The sequence below is a fragment of the Larimichthys crocea genome, chromosome I (assembly GCF_000972845.2).
Source record: "Larimichthys crocea isolate SSNF chromosome I, L_crocea_2.0, whole genome shotgun sequence".
Taxonomy (NCBI): Eukaryota; Metazoa; Chordata; class Actinopteri; family Sciaenidae; genus Larimichthys; species Larimichthys crocea.
Window position 1 is genome coordinate 6144355 of NC_040011.1, and position 14770 is coordinate 6159124.

The window sequence follows — 14770 nt, forward strand, 5'->3', positions numbered from 1 at the left end:
TGTTAATGTATTTTTCACACATGATTTTTTTTTTATCCTAAATTCCCCATGGAGTGATGGTTGTGGTGACATAATTAGGTGACAAGTTAAAGAAGCATTCAGCTTCTGAAACCAAGACACCACGAGGAACATTGGAGTGGTTGCTCATTGAACATACTGTCTTACTACTTACTACTCTTGTTGATGTTGTTGATTGTTGATGACTTATTATGAATACATGATTCTTAATTGTAATCTTCTTGCAACATTTATCTTTTTCAAAATCTTAGTTCTTGTTTGGTTCAGCGCTCTGCAAATACCTGTCACGGCCTCAATTAATGTGAAAACCAGCAGCTGCAGCAGATTTTTCTTAATTCGTAAAACAAACTCTGGTGCTATCTGTGGTTTAAATGGGAAACAATACTTATCCCCCTTATTTTAACCTGACAATGTTTGTGAACATAGGCACCTACCGCTACCCAACATTTGTCTTGTGTTTGCTGTTGTATGCTCTTATTGTCTTAGCTAATTTTCTCATAATAGTGGTAATATCACAAGAGAAAACTTTACATGAGCCTATGTATTTTTTTATTATGTGTCTGTCAATTAACTCTCTGTATGGCTCTGCTGGCTTCTTTTTCAGGTTTCTGAGAGACCTTCTATATGACACTCATTTGATCTCACGATCAGCTTGTTTTACTCAGACCTATGTAATTTACTCCTATGCATCCTATGAGCTCACCCTTTTAGGCATTATGGCATATGATCGATATGTTGCTGTATGTCAACCTTTGCATTACCACAACAAAATGACTTCCAAGCTGGTCTCTAAGTTGGTCACCTTTGCATGGATTTATCCGGCTTTTTCTGTTGGAACCTGTGTTTATCTAGCCTCCAGACTTCCATTGTGTGGCAATAAGATACCAAAGGTGTTCTGTGCCAACTGGCCTATTGTAAAATTGTCATGCATTTCTACAGTGATTAATAACCTTGTTGGCATGCTTGTGTCCACAACCACAGTCTTTCTTCCCCTTGCTTTTGTCCTGTATACATATGCAAGAATCTTTCTTATTTGTAGGAAACGCTCTTCAGAGTTTAAGGCCAAAGTCATACAAAGCTGTCTGCCACACATTATTACATTTGTAAATTATTCCATTACTGTGTTTTGTGATGTTGCTCTCAGCAGAATTGATCTTGAAAATCTGAACCCATTTCTAGCTGTAATTTTATCACTTGAGTTTGTTGTGATTCCTCCCATTTTGAATCCCCTCGTCTATGGCCTGAAGTTACCAGAAATTAGAAAACTTATTTTAAAAATGTTATCAGGCCCTAAACCTGACAAACAAACTAAGTCTCATAAATAAGAGTAACATTAACATGTTCTGTTTCTGTAAGTAAATGGTCCCATATTGTTTTATCATTACTTTAACATCTTTACACACCTGGCTGGAGCAATGTTTGTCATAAGGGGGTTAATACTTTGCACACAGTTACTTTGTTACTTTTGTTTGTAGAGATTTATTTTAGCAATAGTTATTTTTTTGATGATCAATTTGTAAAAAAAAAAAAACTCAATTATTTTTACTAAACATAAGTGTTTTAACTAAATAATAACTGAATACATTTTCTGCTCTTTGATGAAAAGCAGCATTATTGTTTGAAATAAAAGAGTGCTTGGAACAGGACTTGTGGACTTTTTTTTTTTTTACAATTTAAAATAAAAACTGTTGTCATTAAATAAGAATGATGAAATAAACCCTGTTATTGTGAAATAACATTTCAAAGTAATGGGCGTCAAGAGTTTTAAACATTTTGGATAATAAAGTTGATGTTTTTAGTTGATTTTTAAAATAATTAAATTACATTGTCAGTAAGTATTAACATAGGTCAATTTATTTCATGAGGTATATTTATATATTATATAAATTGAACACTTTGGGTATCTATATTTTTCCTATCCAAGTTTTACATGGGTAGACTATGTCACTATCAAGTAACATCTGCTTGCACTGTAAGGTTAGGGGTGAAGTTTAATGTTACTGTAGAATTTATAGGAAGGAAACAGACATGCCGTCCATAAAAAGGATAAAAAAATCACTTGCAACAAGAAGAAGGGATAGAAAGGAGTGCAGTTTGAAGGGATAAGGATCAGTTAGCGGACACAACTCAAGTTTCTTTTGTTACGTCCAGCCTAGGGGAACCAAACATAACAAGAAGAGGACGCTCCCCTCTTTCCCCACTCCCAAGAATGACCAAGGTCACAGAGCTGCAGTCCAACAAAAGATCATTTATTCAATTATTATTATTTTTATTATTTTTTCAAAAGTGGTAGTTTAAAGCTTTAGGGTGAGCATGGCCCAAGACAACAAACAAAACAATCTGACCAAAAACTAACTTACCTAACCAAAACAAGAAAAACAAAATACAGGTTTCTAACCTGCCTCCCTATAAAATAAACAGGAGAAGAAAGAGATAAACCAAAGGAGCTACTCACCCCTACAACTACCTGGACTGCTAAGCTAAAGTCTGCTAAAGCAGACAAGTACAATTTCACAGAACAGAACACAACACAATTCAATACAATACAGCCTGGTGCAGTTGGGAGTAAGGTCAAGAGAAGAGAACGAATGTCTCCAGCGGCGGTCATTTATAGCAGATCCACCAGTCCATTAACTAATCGGCAGGCAGCACCTGGAGAGAGAGACCCTAAGGTGGTAGCACCACCTTTAGGCAGGGAGGAACAACGACACAAAAATAACACATACTACATTATGACCCTGGGTCATAACACTTTTGTTTTATTTGCGCACACAAACTATAATAATCTTCCACTAGTTAGCCTGCCTGCTACAGGTGTGCTAGTAATATTACCAGTGGTTTCCAACTATTTTAACTAGGTTGTAAACCTGTAATGCAAACACAAACACAATCTCAGAATTAATCCTAGGAATTATACAAATGTTCATATAACATTGTCTCTCGTTTTAGCAATTATAACTCACTGACAAGGCGTACTAGTCCCGACGATAACTCAAATGAATGAAAAATAAACTGGGCAACTGCGCCCTGCAGCAAATTGCGCATGCTTCCCACACACAACCCGGACATCATGAAAACTACAACACACACTGCACACAACAATACAGCAACAGCTGCTGGAAAGTTCTACACCTCCCACTTGGTCTACTGATTTTGGAATCCAAGTAGGCCACCATGACTAGCCTAAACAGTTAAACTGGCGGGGATCCATTACCGAAACATGCAATGGGTGGGGATCCTACACTTGCTCCTCCACTGGTAACAGAACCACCCAGTCTCCTGACGTCTCTGTGGAGAACAGTGGAGGGGCTGTCCATTACATCTCGGCTTATCTTGGGTTGCCCGTCGGACACTGGACAGCTCTGGCATGTCCTCACCTTCACGTCTCATACTACGCCCTTCACATCAGGGCAGGCCTTAACTACTCTACCCAGTCTGAACCGGCCCCTCAATGCGTTCAGGTCAGCTAACCACACCAGGTCTCCCGCTGCAATGTTTCTAGCAGGTGCGTGCCACTTCTGCCGGACGAAGAGGCCCGGACCTGCCAGCTGACTCCACCGTGTCCAGAACTTGTCGACCTCGATCTGGATCGCCCTCAGACACACGACGGGGCAAGTGGGATACTCGCACCCCTGGGTATCTCCGCTGGGCCCCACAAGACCAAGCAGAAGTGAATTGGGAGTGATAACTTCCGCAGCCTCGTCTTGCACCTGGGCCCTGGCACCAATTGGTCTCTCGTCTGACAGGTTATCTGCCAGGTAGAGGAGGGTCTGGAATTCCAGCATTGTCAGGTTACCTCCTTTGCCAAAGCAGCTTAACGCTCTCTTGAGTACATGGACAGCTGCTTCCGCCACCCCATTTCGGTGGGGAGAATCTGCCGGATGAAACACCCATGTCCAGTCGGTTCCTGCAGCTGCTGCCTTCTTCTGGATCTGATCCTTATCGATACTACTCAAGAACTTATATAGCTCCTGTAACACTGGCCTGGTGCCCACAAAGTTAGTCCCTTGATCCGACCAGAGTTTTCTTGGGTGACCCCTGAGAGCTGTAAAGCACTGGTACACTTTCAGGAAACCTTCCGTTGACAGATCTTCCACAATGTCTGCATGCACTGCTCTAGAAGCCATACAGCTGAACACCACACCCCAGACTTTCATCTTTGTTCTTCATTTTACAGCATCTTTGACGACATAGGGGCCGAAGAGGTCCAGTGTTGTAAAGGCACAGGTCTTTGAATGCAGTTTCAAGTTCTCTCGCTGTCAGTATTGCCTCCCACTTTGCTGGCATAGAGGCTCTCCCTATGCATGCCAACCACTCACGGCTCTGTGGACATAACCAACTACTCTACAGAGCTTAGTTAGAGAACTGTAGCTGGTTGGATCCACCTGATCTATGAGCGACGCTCCCCACAGCGTTTCTGCTTCCTTGGTCTCAACTGAGGTCACTTCCACCCCATCTACTGAGGACTCTGGAGCCTTACTAACTCTGTCAGGGTTTAATAACTCTTTTGCTTGAGCTCTGGTGAGGACCGCTGAAAAGGCCTTTCTCTGGAGTTTACTGACCATCTCTCTAGCACCGGCTGCCACCCCTGAGGCGGACTTAATGGGCCAATCTTCAACTGGACTAGACAGGAAATTGTGACGCTTTTGCCACATAGGGCTCTCATCCAGTTGTTCAGGAGGGGGTGCCCTCCTGAACTTGTGACTAGATCAGCAATGTTGACCTCACCTGGGATCCACCACCAGTCAGCTACAGGCCCAGCCTTCTGAATCTCTCTGGATGGCACCCAGCACTGTCTAACTATCAATGAAGTGATACCACTTCTCCATGTCCAAGTGCCCATGCTTCAACATGTACCCCTTTAGGTGCAGACCCACAGACCTCAGCCTTGACCGTGTCACCTTTCTGGTCAAGGGGTGTTAACTTGATGTTTCCCATCGTAAGTACAGTACAGCACCATAGGACTCACAGCTCCCATCAGAAAACGTGATTCCCCAGGGCTTGCCCATCCAGCCAGAGGGCGTGTGGCATCGGTGGAATCTGATGTGACCTAGGCGGGTGTACTCCTTAAAAAGCTCAACTGCCTTCCCTCGGAGCTCGTCAGAAAGGGGCTCATCCCAGGTGTCTTTTGTAAGCTTTCCAGCTTCCTGGAAGGCTCTCCTCACAAGAATCACTCCTTTTTGTTTCACACGTGTTGCTAGACCGATTGGGTCATACATTCCAGCGACCTGGCTCAGTAGAACACAACGAGTCAGTGGGTTTGGTGTCTTTACATCCACTTCCTCTTCTGTGAGGTCAGTCTCAGTCCTCATCTTCTTCTTCGTTCTAGAGAAGTTAATGGAGACCATCACAAAGAGTTTGTCCTCTTACACAAGGTAGCCAACCCCCAGGGCTTTGTTATCTTCCTCCCTTAGCTGGTTGGGCAACACCAGTTTTACTGGCTTGGACTCTGTTTCCTCCCGCCTCCCACTTTGACCGGACCGGACCCAGGGCTTGAGATGGAAGCCTCCAGCTCTCAGTATCCTCTCTACTCCCTCTAGGATCTTGTCTAGACACTGTGGGTCATTGTGGGACGTGAGGAGGTTATTGACGTAGGAGTCTTCCTCGATGACCCTTCTTTCCTCCCTTCATGTCAGAGAACTGGGGCAACTTGGCGGTCTCTCGCATGGCTACCTGTGCAATGCATCCCGCCAGTTTGTCTCCCATGTTCACTCTCACGACAGCATAGTCCTCAATCTCATCTTTAGGTGAGTCTCTCCATAAGAATCGATGGTACATGAACCTCTTGTTCTTTGAGCCATACCGAATTGTACATCTTGGTGATGTCCCCAATGGCCTCGTGTTCTCCTTCCTGGAATCTGAGGAGCACCGCCCTGATGGGATTAAGAATGTCTGGGCCTTTGAATAAAATGCTGTTCATGCTCACCCCTCCGAACTCCTGGCTACTATTCCAGACGAGGTGCACCGGCGTAGTCACTGAATGGGGGTTTTCTCACTGGTGTCTCTCCTTGCTAGGGGGTTGTGTAACTCACTGCCATCACCTGTTTGCTCTAGTTCGTCGATATATTCATTATTAGCATCAAGGAGTTTACCATAATCGTCTTTTAATCTTGCTAACTCTTCTGACAGATCACTTTCACGTAAACGGCTAGCACTGACGCTAAGGTGGTTTATCCGTGTTGTAAAGTTCCGTTGTGCATTTGAATGTCTCCGCTTTAGGCTCTCTAGGTCTGGCTTATCATCCGCCATTTTTGTAGCCTCTGGGAATCACCAGAACCACCTTAGCAGCCAAAAGAATCATTCAAAAGATTAGTTTGAAACGAACGACTTGTCGTGTGCTCTTTTGCCGTCTGTTCCCGCTGAAAGCCGCGTTGCATACACAGTCTACAGCCCTGTCTGTGTGGCTTTCAGTTAGCAATGCTAGCCTCCTTTAGCATAGCAAGTCAGCACGAAGCATCACTCAGAAACAGTCACTTTATAAGCTCTTTAGCTTTTATAGAATCCACATTTTATACCACATCACCTGATTTTGAGTGCACATCCAGACAGGACACCTACACTTAAAATACTGTATGGACTGTAGGTACTTACAGCCCATATTTTAAAGCGTTGGGCCACTGACCATGCTACCTTATTTGACAAGTTGGGAGCGAAAACAGGTTGGGTTTTGACATGTCTATTCTCAGCAAAACTTTGAAGACTGATTTTTCAAATAGAAAAAGGTTGCTTTACTTGCCTTATATCAGTAAAACACCCACCCAGACTCTATGTATACTACACTGGTCACTAAGTACAATCATTAAGTTTAGAAGGCAGTGTACTTGCTAATCTCATCCAAGAATCCATTATACTGTGGCTGGGGACACTGTCCTCACCCTGGTTGCCACTTGAGATCTGACAGTCCAATAATGTCTCAGCATCTTAGGGCAAATCTCATCCACTACTGGTGCTTTTGCCGCCATGAAGCTTCCTGACTACTTCAGCCACCTCTGCCAATGATATGGGATTCTGCCTCCTTAAAAGAGGACGTGTTGGCTGGCTTCAGGTGCTCCGGAAAATGTGTTCTTTCCACTCCCCAACAATATCCCTAGTCTGGTCTGCAATTTTACCTCCTTTTGCTTTGCTGACTGACAAAGCGGCAGCCCTCTCTACATCCCCAATAGCTGTCTTCTACTTCAGGAGACCAAGACTAAAAGGCCTCCTTCTTCATCTTGGGCTTGGCTGGCTTCTTAGGTTGCCACCATGACACGCAACTGTCTGTTAATAGGAAGTCTTTTTCTTGCCACTGTCATCAAGTGACATCCTGTAAAACAGAAATGAATATGAGGGGTGTCCCCTTTTGGCTCTATACACGTCACTGCAAACAAGGTTGAACGATCTTTCAGATGGTTGATTGGTTGATTTAATTTCCCATGTGCTCAGCTGTATTTAGATAAGATAACAGTTAGAGAAGACATCAGAGACTAGACAACACAGAGAAATAATGAAATCAAATGAAAGTTTTTAACCATAATGGATAATATTTCTGTAATTACGATGTTTTTTCTTTCAGGTTTGAGTGAAACCGTGAAGTACAAATTTACTCTCTTCTCTCTCACGTTACTATGTTACTGTTTGATTTTCCTGGTAAATGTTTCTGTCATTGTGACCATCATCTTAGATAAAGACCTCCATGAACCCATGTATATTCTATTATGTGTTTTGTGCATTAATGGACTTTATGGCACAACAGGTTTCTACCCCAAGTTTCTCTGGGATCTACTTTCTCCTGTTCATGTTATCTCTTACTCTGGATGCCTTGTTCAGGCTCAAGTAATGTACTCATTTGCCTGCAGTGATCTGTCTATTCTTGCAGTCATGGCATATGACAGATATGTGGCTATCTGTCAACCACTTGTGTACCACTCTATCATGTCAAAGAAAAGACTAATTATGTTGGCGTGTTACTCTTGGTTAACACCGTTCTGCATTATGGGCATAAATGTCTTTCTAACATCTAGGTTAAAGTTATGCAGCACATATATTGCCAGACTTTTTTGTGTGAATTGGATTATTGTTAAACTTGCTTGTTACCCAGCGGAAACAGCTGTTAACAACATAGTTGCATACATGACAATAATACTTTATGTCTTTCATGGTGTTTTTATAGTTTTGTCATACATGATTCTCATTAAAACATGTGTAAACTCTGTAGAAAACAGGGCAAAGTTCATGCAAACATGTGTGCCACATTTAACCTCCTTACTCACTTTTCTTGTGACTATACTTTTTGATGTTATGAATATGCGAATGCGTTCAAGTGATTTACCTCAACCCCTTCAAAACTTTATTGCAATAGAATTTCTTGTGATACCTCCCATTATGAATCCTCTCATTTATGGTTTCAAATTAACCAAAATTAGGAACAGAATTCTGGGTGTTATAACTTTTAAAAAACAGTAAGTTTTGTTGGGTATATTGAGGAAGTCTTTTTTTCGAACGCACTCCCTTCAAATTTTGATTATTGTTACACCTGATGTGGTGAAGTTACATGTTGTTGTGCAGTGTTTCTGAGGATATGTACCACATGTACATAAAGAAACAGAAACATTTAACTTCAACTTTATTTATTTTTATAGCACCTTTCATACTCAATTGTAGCCCAAAGTGCTTCACAGAACAGAGTAAAAACAGAAATAGACAATAGAGCAGTTTCATAAAAAACTAGAAATTAAAAGAAAAAGTAGAAACATAAAACTACAACAATAAAACAAATAAGAAAATAACCTATAGGATAAAAAGCATAACACTTGCTGTAAAAGTAGATATGACCTGTACAGAAAATATTTTTTAGCAAATATGAGCTTAATCCTTTGATATGTCTTTTTAGTTGACAGTTTGGATTTTGTTACGTAAATTTGCCTTTACATGTGTGAATGATCTTTATTGTCAATACCAACCAAATTGATATATATTTGTGTTTATTTGTTTATTTGTTTTTTTCCCCTGATAAATTATCATAAATCATGTGCATGTCTACATTAATCACATTCACCTAGGGTCTAATCTAGTGTACAAATTCACAAATTCTCATTCACATTGCAATTCACATATATGTGCATATCTTAGTTAATTTATGCAAAGAAAATCCTTTGCTCCACTAATTTACAAACTGCACTGTTTGCTTGTGTTTAAGATAACAGAATAAATGAAGTAAAACCTGAAAAATACTGTTTTGTGACATATTTATCAATGACCTGCTTCTGATGTAACACACACAAATGATTAAACATGAAAAAGCTTCTCCCCTTGATCCCTGACACTGCCAAACTAAGACCCACAGGAAATGTGAAACGAAGACATTTAAAAACAGGAGGTTACTGTAACAGTCTCGAACAACATAATTAACTGTCAAAGCAAATTCTGGCCAAGATATGAATAATTCTGCGTCTGTCTTAATGCTAAAATTAACACTAAATACCAGATTAATTGCAATTGTATTTAAAATCACACTGATGATCACCCCATCAGCCAGTACCAGGGCTCCAGACTGCCCCTAAATGGCCGCATTTTGCCCCTAGAATTTGAGACAGTGCTAGTAAATTTTTGATCTATTCACACATGTGCGACCAGTAAATTTGCCGATTTTTTAAAAATTGTGATTATAACCGAGTTTCCTGGGTGCGTTTAACTGGATGCAGCTAAGAAAGCAATAATTGGACAGGAGTTGAGGTAACGTGTTCAGCGCGATTCAGTGGCAACCACTCACTCTCTAATCAGCGTGAGAACAGCGCCTTACAGAACTCCGCCAACCCTAGCCCTACGGCAACTCTGGAGGGACACCATGCTTCACCTACAGGAAAACATGGCTAAGACAAAACAGTATGTTAAATAAATGTTTAAATAATTTCTGTTGCTGACAAACTTCTGCTCCAGTCTGAAACATAATGTAAATGTTGCTGACAAACTTCTGCTCCAGTCTGAAACATAATGTAAATGTTAATTTAAAACATTGTAGTTTCTGCATTTATTAAGTTATTTATAAGTATTTATCAGTAATACAGTGCAAATGAGAGGAAATGTGAATATTTATAAGTCAATATAAAGTGTGCGTCCCTAAATTCTCTCCTTGCGCCCCTAAAATTTTAAGTTGGGAGCCACTGTGCTCCTAGTAAAAAAAGTTAGTCTGGAGCCCTGAGTACCATGAAGCAACCAACACCAGAACCATTCCACACAGCCAAGCCATAGCTTAGTTTTCACATTGTAAAAATGGTAACTAATAATTGTTGATCTCATTAGAGTTTTCAAATTAAACTGACTCAGAAAAAAGGCTTTGCGATATGCAATCTATAAAATCTGGTCCGCCCAGCAATTTTCTCTCATTGTTGTCCTAGTACTAATGTAAGAAGATAAATACAGCAATAAACAAGATAATAGAAACTTTATTTAAAACACAAACACCCGGTTTATGTAGCTGAGGCAAATATAGCTCATAGGCTAAAAACAATGTAAGAGGAGAATAGCGAAATTAACGTAATTTAACGTGTCTCTTTGTTTCAGGGGTGGATTTCATGCAGTGCAGATTTTGCAAATTCGCAAGCTCCAGTCAAGAGACCCTTCTGAAACATTTTCGCCTTCATCACATCATATGTGAAGATGCTGTTCTTAGACTTTAGTTCAGCTTTCAACACAATCATCCCCCAGCAGCTGATACAGAAACTGGACTGTCTGGGACTGGTCACCTCATTGTGCAACTGGTTGCGGGACTTCCTGACCGGAAGACCAAAGGCAGTCCAGTTTGGCAACGACACATCCTGCACCATCATACTGAACACAGGTGTCCCTCAAGGATGCGTGCTCAGCTGACCCACAACTGCACAGCAACACACAATAACAACCTCTTCATCAAGTTTGTGGATGACATGACTGTGGTGGGGCTCATCAACAACAACGATGAGTCAAACTACAGGGACGAGGTGAGCCAACTGGCCGACAATAATCTCTCTATTAATGTGGAGAAGACGAAGGAGATTGTTGTCAAATTCCGGAGAGCCTCCACCCAGCACCCTCCACTGACCATCAACGCTGCTGCTGTGGAGAGAGTGAGCAGCACCAAGTTCCTGGGTGTGCATCTCACAGAGGACCTCTCCTGGAGCAGCAACACACATCACTGGCCAGGAAAGCTCAGCAGCGCCTCTACTCTCTCTCTGCAGATTGAGAAGGGCCAGAGCACCATTGTCCACCATGTGCACCTTCAACCATGGAACCACCAAGAGCTGTGTGATACAGCAGCTGCACTGCATCCTGCCGGAAGACCCTGCAGCACATAGTGAGAGCAGCTGAGAAGATCACCTGGCCCGCAAAGGACTCAGCATTGCGGGTGACTCCACCCATCCCAACTACCACTTCTTCAGCCTCCTGCCTTTTGGGAGGAGAATGAGGAGCCTCCGGGCGAGAATCAGCAGACTGAGAGACAGCTCCATCCACCAGGATGCTGAAGTCCCTCCTAGCCCAGAGAGGTGGTGTAAATAAGGAAGAGAAGAGGCCCCACTCTGTTGTTGCTATGAATTCTGTGGGAAATGTGCTGGAGGTCAACAAAGCATTTATCATATGCACAATAGCTGGCCTGATGGTTGGGCTAATGGATTGAAGTAGGTTGATTGGTATATGGTCCAATAAGCATGTAGTATGACAGTATGACAACTGCTGCTGTGTCTTTATATGTATGTTTGACAGTGAAACTCATTAGTTTTGTTTACTGTCCATGGCACATCCCAACAGGTTTGGTTCCACAGCTTGGCCAGTGCTTGATTAAAGGTGATTCAGCTCTATGATTTGTCAATGTGAAACACTGAACAACCCCCAGTTTCTTTCCAGGATAGTACAAGCAGGTTCAGGTTTTTGTTTTCTCTTTTTTCCTCAAACTGACTACTTTTAGTTTATTTTTTCTTTTTGATTTAATGAGGTTTATTTGAATAATTAGTTATTTGGTGTGGTGTGTGTTTCTTTGCTCATAGCTCTTTCTTTGCTCATAGCTCTAGTTTATATGGGATAACTGCTGGACTGTTGCTATACAGTGTTCTGGGGCCAATCAGGAACATGGATCACACACCTATCTCTCACCTATCAGCATACACTGTGCTATAAGAAAAGTTATATATCAACTGAAAGCACAGCCAATTTTTGACCTCCCTGTGGCACTGATGCCAACAGACTTTGTCAGCCTGAGTCAGCGTCAGGGAGTCATTGCGGGCAGAAGACTGAAATTAGCAATTAAATGAATTTAAAGGTGAAGTAAACATTCCTCTTTTTACTTCTTCACATGACTTTGTCGTCATTAACAGAATGAACAGCATCCCCTGCTGACCACTTGGTTATATACTGAACTCCATATTTAAATAACTTTGATTTCCCTGCTTGTTTTCATTACTTTGTGCTGTTTGAATGAATAAATGAATGATGGATGTGTGAGTAAGTGAGCAAGTGCATTTAATTTGTACTGCTATTGCTTTTCTGTCTAATTTTAGATACATCCAGAAACAGGCCTGTTCCTTTTGAAGCTGTAACTGTTACAATACCTAGTTGTAATAACTGCACAAACATAATTAATGGACCAAAATTCAGGTAAATCAAATAAGGTTTACTTTAAAATGAAAAGAAAAGGAAAAAGGTTAAAATATTATTATGGGCATTAACATTTATATAATATGATATATATATATATATAAATAATGATATAATGAGAAATAATTACTGTAAAGTGCTGTATAAATACTCTTTCTGTTGAAATAACTGTAATTTTTCATTGTTGGCATATGCTTAACAGTTTGGTTTTTCATTTAGAGATAATATCCCTAATTTTATACAGTTTTGTATATAAAAAACTTAAATTATGTTAAAGTTATTTTCCATAAATCTATTTGTTTTTTATATTTTTTTTTTCATGGTTCTTTATGTCATGCAGTGCTTGTTCAGTAGATTGTAACCCAATGAAAAAATGAGGATGTATTGATTGGCTGCCTTGAATTCCTACGTCATGTGTTGATGTAGTCACAGAAGATATTATTAATAGTGAAAAGAGAGACCAGACACCATTAGGGACTGAGTTACTTGACGCAAGAAAACAAAAAGAAACTAACAAAAAAAAAAACACATTTTTTAACCATGATGGATAATGTTTCTGTTATTACAATATTTTTTCTTTCTGGTTTAAATGAAACAAAGAACTACAGATTTATTTTCTTCTCGCTCACTTTACTGTATTACTGTTTGATTTTGCTGGTAAATGTTTCTCTCATTGTGATCATTATCTTAGATAAAAACCTCCATGAACCTATGTATATTCTATTGTGCACTTTTTGCATGAATGGACTTTATGGCACAACAGGTTTCTACCCTAAGTTTCTCTGTGATCTACTTTCTCCTGTTCATGTTATCTCTTATTCTGGATGCCTTGTTCAGGCTCTAGTTACGTACTCATTTGCCTGCTGTGATATGTCTATTCTTGCAGTCATGGCATATGACAGATATGTGGCTATCTGTCAACCACTTGTGTACCACTCTGTCATGTCAAAGCAAAAAATCATTAACTTAGTGTGTTTCTCATGGATAACACCTTTGTGCATTATGGGCATAAATGTTTTTCTAACATCTAGGTTAAAGTTATGCAGCCCGTATATTGCTAGATTTTTTTGTGTGAATTGGATTATTGTTAAACTTGCTTGTTACCCAGCTGAAACAACTGTTAACGGCATAGTTGCATACATAACAATAATCATTTATTTCTTTCATGGTGTTTTCATAGTTTGGTCCTACATGTATCTCATTAAAACATGTGTAAACTCTAAAGAAAACAGGGCAAAGTTCATGCAAACATGTGTGCCACATTTGATATCTTTAGTCACCTTTATTTTCACTGTACTTTTTGATGTTATGAATATGCGATATAATTCAAATAAGTTTCCTCAAATCCTTCAAAACTTTGTTGAAGTAGAATTTCTTGTGATAGCTCCTATTATGAATCCTCTCATTTATGGTTTCAAACTGACCAAAATTCGGAACAGAATTCTAGGTGTTATAACTTTTAAGATTAAATGACTTTTGTCCTACATTTATCTCCAATTTCCAATTTTCTTGGACCAAAATGGACCTGATTTAAATATAGCACAATTAAATATTAAACCTTTCCTGGGTATGCCTTGAGAAAAGTTTAACATTAAAATCTAATTGAATCTGTATTATCTTTTTATAATGCTTAAGGTGTCAAACCAAATGGCATATTCCTTAATTTCTGGGGAAAAAAATGTGTATGTATAAATTATCTGCTTTTAATTATTTATGTGCATATCTCAGATGATCCTTGTAAACCAAATTGTTTGCACTTTGCTCTGAATGAATTCTGGATGGTCACTTGCCTGTTTGACTTATTGCGTTTATGAAATGAAAATGAATGTAAATACAAACCCTGAAATTTTTCATTATGCTTTTTAGCATACTTGCTTTTGAGACTGTGCATGCACAAAGAACAATAGACATGAACTGCATAACAAAAAAAAACAAAAATTCTTTTTAAACTCCATGTTTCCGCTGTATCACATCTAACTGTTGTTTTAACAAGCAATTAGCAATCAGCAGAATTATGTGCAACAGTTTCCACACTTCTAAAATTCCAAATTTTGACGATGTTGTCTGAAGTATTATTTTATTTTATTATGTTATCTTATGTTAAAATTGACTCAAGACCTGAAGAAGGCATGTGGACACTTCTTTGCTG

The 14770-nt window shown here is 40.0% G+C and overlaps 3 protein-coding genes across 3 annotated transcripts; all 3 read left to right on the forward strand.

Moving 5' to 3' along the window:
* The first annotated feature begins 122 nt into the window (after positions 1–122).
* On the forward strand, positions 123–1664 carry LOC104936016 (olfactory receptor 142). The gene has a single exon (XM_010751949.3). It carries the CDS (start codon positions 390–392, stop codon positions 1341–1343), a length of 954 nt encoding a protein of 317 aa, XP_010750251.2. The 5' UTR covers positions 123–389; the 3' UTR covers positions 1344–1664.
* Positions 1665–7530: 5866 nt separating this feature from the next.
* Positions 7531–8460, forward strand: LOC109140799 (olfactory receptor 5F1-like). Its single transcript, XM_019268605.2, has one exon. It carries the CDS (start codon positions 7531–7533, stop codon positions 8458–8460), a length of 930 nt encoding a protein of 309 aa, XP_019124150.2.
* A 4701-nt stretch (positions 8461–13161) lies between these two features.
* LOC109140797 (olfactory receptor 142-like) lies at positions 13162–14094 on the forward strand. The gene has a single exon (XM_019268600.2). The coding sequence runs from the start codon at positions 13162–13164 to the stop codon at positions 14092–14094; it is 933 nt and encodes a 310-aa protein (XP_019124145.2).
* Positions 14095–14770: the final 676 nt, after the last annotated feature.